The sequence below is a fragment of the Trichechus manatus genome, unplaced genomic scaffold, assembly GCF_000243295.1.
Source record: "Trichechus manatus latirostris isolate Lorelei unplaced genomic scaffold, TriManLat1.0 scaffold00111, whole genome shotgun sequence".
Classification (NCBI taxonomy): Eukaryota; Metazoa; Chordata; class Mammalia; order Sirenia; family Trichechidae; genus Trichechus; species Trichechus manatus.
This window is the reverse complement of record NW_004444047.1, coordinates 916,055-924,371: the sequence shown is the minus strand read 5'-3', so window position 1 is coordinate 924,371 and position 8,317 is coordinate 916,055. Positions and strand designations below refer to the sequence as shown.

The 8,317-nt window shown below is 46.1% G+C and overlaps 1 protein-coding gene across 1 annotated transcript; it reads right to left on the bottom strand.

Moving 5' to 3' along the window:
• Nucleotides 1-465: 465 nt before the first annotated feature.
• On the bottom strand, nucleotides 466-2,531 carry LOC101343890 (MORF4 family-associated protein 1). The gene is made up of 2 exons (XM_004383495.2): nucleotides 1,955-2,531; nucleotides 466-1,435 (listed from the first exon to the last, which is right to left on the bottom strand). The coding sequence occupies exon 1, from the start codon at nucleotides 2,336-2,338 to the stop codon at nucleotides 1,967-1,969; it is 372 nt and encodes a 123-aa protein (XP_004383552.1). The 5' UTR covers nucleotides 2,339-2,531; the 3' UTR covers nucleotides 466-1,435; nucleotides 1,955-1,966.
• Nucleotides 2,532-8,317: the final 5,786 nt, after the last annotated feature.

The following is an 8,317-nucleotide window of genomic DNA, read 5'->3' as shown; positions in this document are numbered from 1 at the left end:
CACCTCCAGTAGCTGGGGGACTGAGTCCTTCATTCCTATGGGGGAACTAGGTGGCACATCACCACATCGACTCTAAGTCCTTCCCCACCCCACTTAGACTATGGCTTACTGCTATGTTCCTAGTGCAAGGACTAGACTATATTCTAATTGCTGAAACATGAAGGTACTTTGGCTCCTTGAAGGCAGAAGTCTGAACCACAGGATCATATGTGATTCCTTCCTACACTGAGAACCCTATGCTCAGCCCTCACTCAGTTCCCGTAGCAGCATGCTGAGATCAAATCTCCCCACAAGTAGAGGCTTACGGAGCGCCTCCTAAACCACACACAGTTCATGCCCCATTTGATAACGATGATAGTCAAGGACAAAGATTTCATTCTAAAAGAAATTAGATTTCTCAATGAATCACTTTTTGGTTCGTTTGTCTTTTCAAGCAAATGAATACTTTTATTAACATGGTAAGTATTTTTTTTTTTTTTTTAAACATGGCAGGGTTTTGACCTCAAATATTTGTCAGGTCTGCGACTCAAATGAACTTACAGCTGGACAACTTACAAACCTTGAAGATGCCTCTTCCTTGTCCAGTTTAGGGTCCAATGCAGACAATTCCATGCTTCCCTTCTCCAGCCCTCAACAGCCTTTGCAAATACTTCTTTCATTTTATGCCCAGAACCCCCCTGTACAGAATACCAAAATCTCATCTGCTATTCTAGTTTCTATGTCAAATAAAGCTGAGTTAGGCTGTTCAAATAAACTGACCAGACAGGTTACATCAGGTAATGTGCCACAGATAATATGAATTTTGAACAAAATACATCTCTCCTCCTTTGGTCTCATATAGAAATGAAGTCCCAAAATACAGACAATGCCATCCTCCAGCCCGGCTTCTGATTCATCTCAGTCCCAGCCAGATCAGCCCATTCACACCCCGAACTGAAGTCTGGTCCCTTCTTCAGCTTCTTCAGCAGTTGCTGCAGGGAGATGTCTTCCAAACGGATGCAGCTCTTCCAGCACCTCCAGAGCTGGAGAACTCCAACTCCAAGTCTCACGTGTCACAGAGACCCAAAGTTCCAGGGAGCTTACCAGGTCACACAAGAAAGAGCAAAGCACCTCAAATTTTAAAAAATAATAACCAAAGACCAGGAACAAATGTGACTGCTACAAGAGCTTACAATCTAGGCCCTAATTCCCTTGCATGAGCACATTTTCCAAATAAAAGTTATTTCCCAAAACAAAAACACTCAACAATCAAAACTCATATTGAGGTCATCAACCACAGACCATAGCAGAAACGTAGTGTAAGTGAAGACAGAACGTAGAGAAGAAAAAGAAAAAAAAAAGAAGAGAGACAGAGAAAACAACAGGCTCTCTGGTTTCCACTTCTCCAGGGTGTCAGCCAATCTCCATCAGTTGACCAGATCCACTGGCTGTAAACCTAAAGCACAATTGGGAGAAATTTTTCACCAAGAGGTTAATCCTGAGGAAAAAACAAACCAAAAATCCTCACAAATTCAATTGCGCAGGCGTCACCTCTTCTGGAATGACATTCAACTCACTCTAGCTTTTTAGCAAAATTTGGGATTGTCCAGCAACTCTATTTCTACCCTTCCTTGCACAATGGCCTATATCGTCTCTTTCTGTTCTCTTAGAAACTTTTACGACGGTCTATTATCCTATAATTACCCTGACTGTGGCCTTAGGTTTGAACCAAACACACCCACGCAAAAATAAGTAAACAAAACCCCCACAACTCATTTTTCCTAATTATCGGGGTAAAAACAAACGTTTTCAAATGGTGTCTGCTGTTGCTGGGAGCTGCCGCCCGGTCGCTCCGCTCACGACGACCGTCCCGACGCCCCGGTTAAAACCCTTCCCCGCTCCCACCCCTCGTGGATCGCCGCTAAGTAATCACCCCCCGAGACGTTCCGCAGGATTAAGACAACCCTCCACTCACCGCCGGCCCCGCTCACGACGACTCGCTCCTCTCTATCCGCCGCACCAGCTCCACCAGCATCTCTGCCATCTTGGCCATCTCCCTGGCCTTCTCCTCGGCCTTCTCGCCCCTGGCGGCCGCGCCGTCGTCGGCGTTCTGGAGGTGGTTGAGCGCGCTCTCCTCCGACGCCTCCACCTGCGTCTTGATCTGGAGGAGCATATTGTCCATCTCCCACAGCTTGCCCCGGGTCCGCAGGTAGGCCCGGCCGCGCTCGCGGGTGAGCGCCGCGATGTCCTCCCGCATCTCGTGGATGACCGGCAGCAGGAACTGCTCGAAGTCCTCCTCGGGCTCCAGCACCTCCACCTCCTCGGGCTCCGCCAGCTCCACCACGTCCAGGGGCCGCATCTTCTGCTGCTTCGGGGCCGCGGGACCGACGACTTCCGGGGAGACGCGAGTGGAGACCGCTGCGCCTATCAACGGAACTCCAGAATACTCCTTAAAACTTTCAGCCTTTTTAAACTTCTCGCCTCAGACAAGCCGCGGCCAGAAGCGACTTCCGAGCAGAGAAGCGGCGAACAAAATGGAGTCCCGGCTGTTAACCAGCGCTCTGCGTGTTGTGGCCTTTCACGACGCGGCCGTGCCTCTTTACGGTTACGCCACTGCAAGGCCCTAGGCGCGGGCGCGCGCACGTCAACACAGGGGAGGGGCCAGCTCGCCGCGGACGCGTGGACGCGCGCTCGCGCTCGCCGTCGTCCCTCCCTTCCGCACCGAGCCGTCCTTGTTCTCGGTAGGCGAGCGGGCCCTTGCGGTGGGTTTTCTCCTAGCGTTTAGGCCTTTTCAGGTCTAAACGCAACCCTCTACGTTAGAAGGGGGCATCCCACGTCATAATGTAGTCGGCGGCTGTGACGTCCCTGGGCCAACGCTAACAGCCCCCTTGTCCTCAGTACGGCCACCCGACGTCGCAACGCCGCTTTAAGTCAGATTCCAGTCAGAAGTATCTGATGCCCCCACGCCCCAGGATAAAAGCCCTGGTGAGACCCATCCGGAGGCCCTGCCCGTTGACGAACGAGCCTTCACGCCTTTTCCTGGGTTGAGGGCTCCCACTGGGGGTCTTCTCATTCACCTGTGTCCTTAACGCCCTGAGCAGGACTGGACACACATTAGCAAATTTGCTTTGACATGCACTTCAGCGCAAAATTTTAAGGAAGGATATGTTAATTTCAGAGGCCTGGACCCAGTCCCCAGACAGCAATAAAAATTTGCAATCTAGCTTGCCCAAGTGCCATAGGTTTGAAGATCGTCAAGGCAACACTGTGGTCAGAGAAGTCCGGTGTCACCCCAGAATGGATCTGTGGGAGCCGTGGCCTTGGCACACAGCTGCACTGGGTTCCAGAGAGCCGGGCCTCGGTCAGTTGTAGTTCTGTGGTTGGAGGTCTGTGAGGTGCATTCTCTCCAGACCTAGCATGGCTAGCGTCCACCATGCCAGTGGCGCCCCCACCCCGTCACGGAGACCAACTGAGGAGCTCCACTGGTGTATTTGTAGACGCGGAAAGGGAGTCATCAGAACATTTGCAGTGATGTGTCTGGGGACGGGGGGGTGGGATTTGGGGTGAATTCTACTTTCTCAGTGTTTTCCTCCACTGTTTGAAGCTTTGTTCCCTGCAAGCTTGGTGGTTAAAAAAGTCTCCCTGCTACAGCTGCTCTGTAAAACACTTTGGTGTTCTTCAAAAAGTTGAACATTGACTTAGCAATTGCAATCCTAGATATATATCAGAAGAAGTGAAGGCAGAAACCTGTACACCAGTGTTCACTGCATTATTCGTAATAGCCAAAAGGTGAGAACAACCCAAGTATCCGTCAATAGATGACAGATAAACAAAATGTGGTATGTTCATACAATGGAATATTACTCCACCATAAAGAGAAAATCCTGATACATGCCACAGCATGGATGAACCTTGAAAAGATCATGCTGAGTAAAATAAGTCAGTTGCAAAATGATGAATACTGTATCGTCTCACTTATAAGAAATAAGCAAATATATAGAAACTAAAGATTATAAGTGGTTATCAGGAGTGAGATGAGGGGGAAAGGGGAAATTTTGCTTAGGGGGAAGTGAGTTTATGTTAATGGTGGTAGAATAATTTGGAAAAGGAGAGAGAATGGTTGTATAATATGAAGAATGTAATCAATGTCACTGAATGATACATGTAGAAATTACTGAATTATTGAATGTTTTGTTTTATATATTTTCACGACAATAGAAAAAATGTCTCCTGTGGTGCCCATGAGCCCCAAGTGGGCCACTGCTTCCTGGGTTCCCGAACTCTTCCCCATACACCTTCTGCTCTTGCTGCCCAGAACTCCTCGTCAGTCTCCCGATGGTCCCTTCATGGCGCTGAGCCTTTGCTGGTTCTATTTCCTGGGTGCCATTCTCCTCACTTCGCACGTTCCCTGTCATTGTCATCCTTTCTCCCCGGGGCCCCCACCGGTCTCCCTCAGAAAAGGCATTCATTCTCTCTAGGGCCCCAACCATGCCCTGTGCACCCTTCAACCCGTCTGGCAGCATCTGGTTGCTATCTGCGAGGTGCAGGTAACTGGCAGACTGCACCTCTGGGGACCCATAATGCACACCCATCAGAGCTCACGGTTGGAAGTAGCTTTGTTGTTGTAAAATCACTTGCGATGATGGCAAAAAATTCAAGCTAAAATAAGACTGGAAAGAAGAAAGTAAAAATCGTCCCCAATCTCACTCCTAGGAATAACTCCTGTGTCACAAAACCCAAAATTTGGGATGCTTCCCCAAACTCTACTTCTTCGGACTATAATGACTTAGGAACTTCAGGACACCATGCGTTCTTGTCAAATGTGATACCTACAACAGGCAGACATCACTTGTCCACGCCCTGCCTACTGCCTGGGCATCCATTGGCTGCAGGGTCCAGGGGCCAAGAGAGTTTGCTTCCTTGCTCATGGGATCAGGGTTTCAATGGCAGCACGCAGCCCCTGAGCCCCTTGGAGGGACCACCAGAGGCCTGCCCCCTCAGGTGGAGGGGACGTTTGAACCATGCGAAACCTGGGGACAAAGAAAAAGGAAGACTGAAGAAGAAGTGACATTCAAATTGTGATGATGGCAAAGAATATTGAAGACACCATGGACTGCTAGTTGTTGTTGTTAGGTGCCATTGAGTTGGTTCCACCTTAGAGCAACCCTTTGTACAACAGAATGAAACTCTGCCCGGTCCTGGGCCATCCTCGCAATCGTTAGGCTTGAGCTCATTGTTGCACCCGCTATGTCAGTCTATCTCCTTGAGAGTCTTCCTCTTTTTTGCCAACCCTTTACCCAGCATGACGTTCTACTCCAGGGACTGGTCCCTCCTGATACCATGTCCAAAACATGTAAGACGAAGTCTCACCATCCTTGCTTCTAATGAGCATTTTGGCTGTATTTCTTCCAAGACAGATTTGTTTGTTCTTCTGACAGTCCATGGTATAGTCAATATTCTTCGCCAACATCATAATTCAAAGGCATCAATTCATCTTCAGTCTTCCTTATTCACTGTCCAGCTTTCATGTGCATATCAAGTGATTGAAAACACCATGGCTTGGGTCAGGCACACTTTCATCCTTAGAGTGACATCTTTGCTTTTTAACACTAAAGAGATCTTTTGCAGCAGATTTGCCCAATGCAATGCATTGTTTGATTTCTTGACTTCTGTGGGCATTGATTGTGGACCCAAGTAAAATGAAATCCTTGACAACTTCAATATTTGCTCCGTTTATCATGATGTTGCTTACTGGTCCAGTTGTGAGGATTTTTGTTTTCTTTATGTTGAGCTGTAATCCATACTGAAGGCTGTAGTCTTCATCTTCATCAGTAAGTACTTCAAGTCCTCTTCACTTTCAGCAAGCAAGGTTGTGTCATCTGCATAACGCAGGTTGTTAATGAGTCTTCCTCCAATCCGGATGCTCCGTTCTTCTTCATAGAGTCCACCTTCTCAGATTATTTGCTCAGCATACAGATTGAATAAGTATGCTGAAAGGATACAACCCTAATGCACACATTTCCTGACTTTAAACCACACAGAGTCCCCTTATTCTGTTGGAACGACTGCCTCTTGGTCTAAGTACAGGTTCCTCATGAGCACAATTAAGTGTTCTGGAATTCTCATTCTTTGTAATGTTATCTATAATTTGTTATGATCCACACAGTTGAAAGCCTTTGAATAGTCAATAAAACACAGGTAAACATCTTTCTGGTATTCTCTGCTTTCAGCCAGGATCCATCTGACATCAGCAACGATATCCCTTGTTCCACGTCCTCTTCTGAATCCAGCTTGAATTTCTGGCAGTTCCCTGTCGATGTACTTCTGCAGCTGCTTTTGAATGATCTTCGGCAAAATTTTACTTGTGTGTTATATTAATGATATTGTACAATAATTTCCGCATTCTGTTAGATCACCTTTTTGGAATGAGTACAAATACTGATCTCTTCCAGGTGGTTGGCTATGAATCTAGGAAAATTGGAAATCTTCAAAAATGAAATGGAATGCATAAGCATCGATACCCTAGGCATTACTGAGCTGAAATGGACTGGTATTTGCCATTTTGAATCAGACAATCATATGGTCTACTATGCGAGGAATGACGTATTGCAGAGGAATGGCATCACGTTCACCGTCAAAAAGAACATTTCAAGATCTACCCTGAAGTACAACGCTGTCAGTGATAGCATAATATTCATATGCTTACAAGGAAGACCACTTAAGACGACTGTTACTCAAATTTACGCTCCCACTGCTAAGGCCAAAGATGAAGATATTGAAGATTTTTACCAACTTTTGCAGTCTGAAATTGATCAAACATGCAATCAAGACACATTGATAATTACTGGCGATTGTAATGTGTCTTAGTCATCTAGTGTGGCTGTAACAGAAATACCACAAGTGGATGGCTTTAACGAAGAGAAATTTATTTCCTCACAGTAAAGTACGCTAAAAGTCCAAATTCAGGGTATCAGCTCCAGGGAAAGGCTTTCTCTCTCTGTGGGCTCTGGAGGAAGGTCCTTCTCATCAATCTTCCCTTTGTCTGGGAGCATCTCAGCCCAGGAACCTCAGGTCTAAAGGACAGGCTCTGCTCCCGGCACTGCTTTCTTGGTGGTATGAGGTCCCCAATTCTCTGCTTGCTTCTCTTCTCTTTTTATCTCTTGAGAGATAAAAGGTGGTGCAACCTACACACCAGGGAAACTCCCTTTACATTGGATCAGGGATGTGACCTGGGTAAGGGTGGTGTTACAATCCCACCCTAATTCTCTTTAACATAAAATTACAATCACAAAATGGAGGACAACCACACAATACTGGGAATCATGGCCCAGCCAGATTGATGCACACATTTTTTGGTGGAAATAATTCAATCCATGACAGAATGTGAAAGTTGGAAACAAGAAGGACTGATAGTTGGAAAATATGGCCTTGGTGATAGAAATGACACTGGAGATTACATGATAGAATTTTGCGAGACCAACGACTTCTTCATTGCAAATACCTTTTTTCACCAACATAAACGGTGGCTATACACATGGACCTTGCCAGATGGAATACACAGGAATCGAACCGACTACATTTGTGGAAAGAGATCATGGAAAAGCTCAATATCATCAGGCACAACAAGGCCAGGGCCGACTGTGCAACATACCATCAGCTGCTCATATGCAAGTTCAAGTTGAAGTTGAAGAAAATTAGAACAAGTCCACGAGAGCCAAAGTATGACCTTGAGTATATCCCACCTGAATTTAGAGACCATCTCAAGAATAGATTTGACGCATTGAACGCTCATAACGAAAGACCAGACGTGTTGTGGAATGACATCAAGGAAAACATACATGAAGAAAGCAAGAGGTAATTAAAAAGACAAGAAAGAAAGAAAAGACCAAAATGGATGTCAGAAGAGACTCTGAAAGTTGCTCTTGAATGTGGAGTAGCTGAAGCAAAAGGAAAAATGATGCCGAACAGAAGATTTCAAAAGGCGGCTCAAGAAGACTAAAAAGTAAAGTATTACGAAATGTGCAAAAGACGTGGAGATAGAAAACCAAAAGGGAAGAAAATCCTCAGTATTTCTCAAGCTGAAAAACTGAAGAAAAAAATTCAAGCCTCGAGTTGCAATATTGAAGTATTTTACTGAGAAAATACTAAATGATGCACAGAGTCACTGTACCAAAAAGAATTGGTCGACATTCAACCATTTCAGGAGGTAGCATATGATCAAGAACCGATGGTACTGAAGGAAGAGGTCCAAGCTGCACCGAAAGCACTGGCGAAAAACAAGTCTTCAGGAACTGACATAATACCAATTGAGATGTTTCAACAAATGGATGCAGTGCTA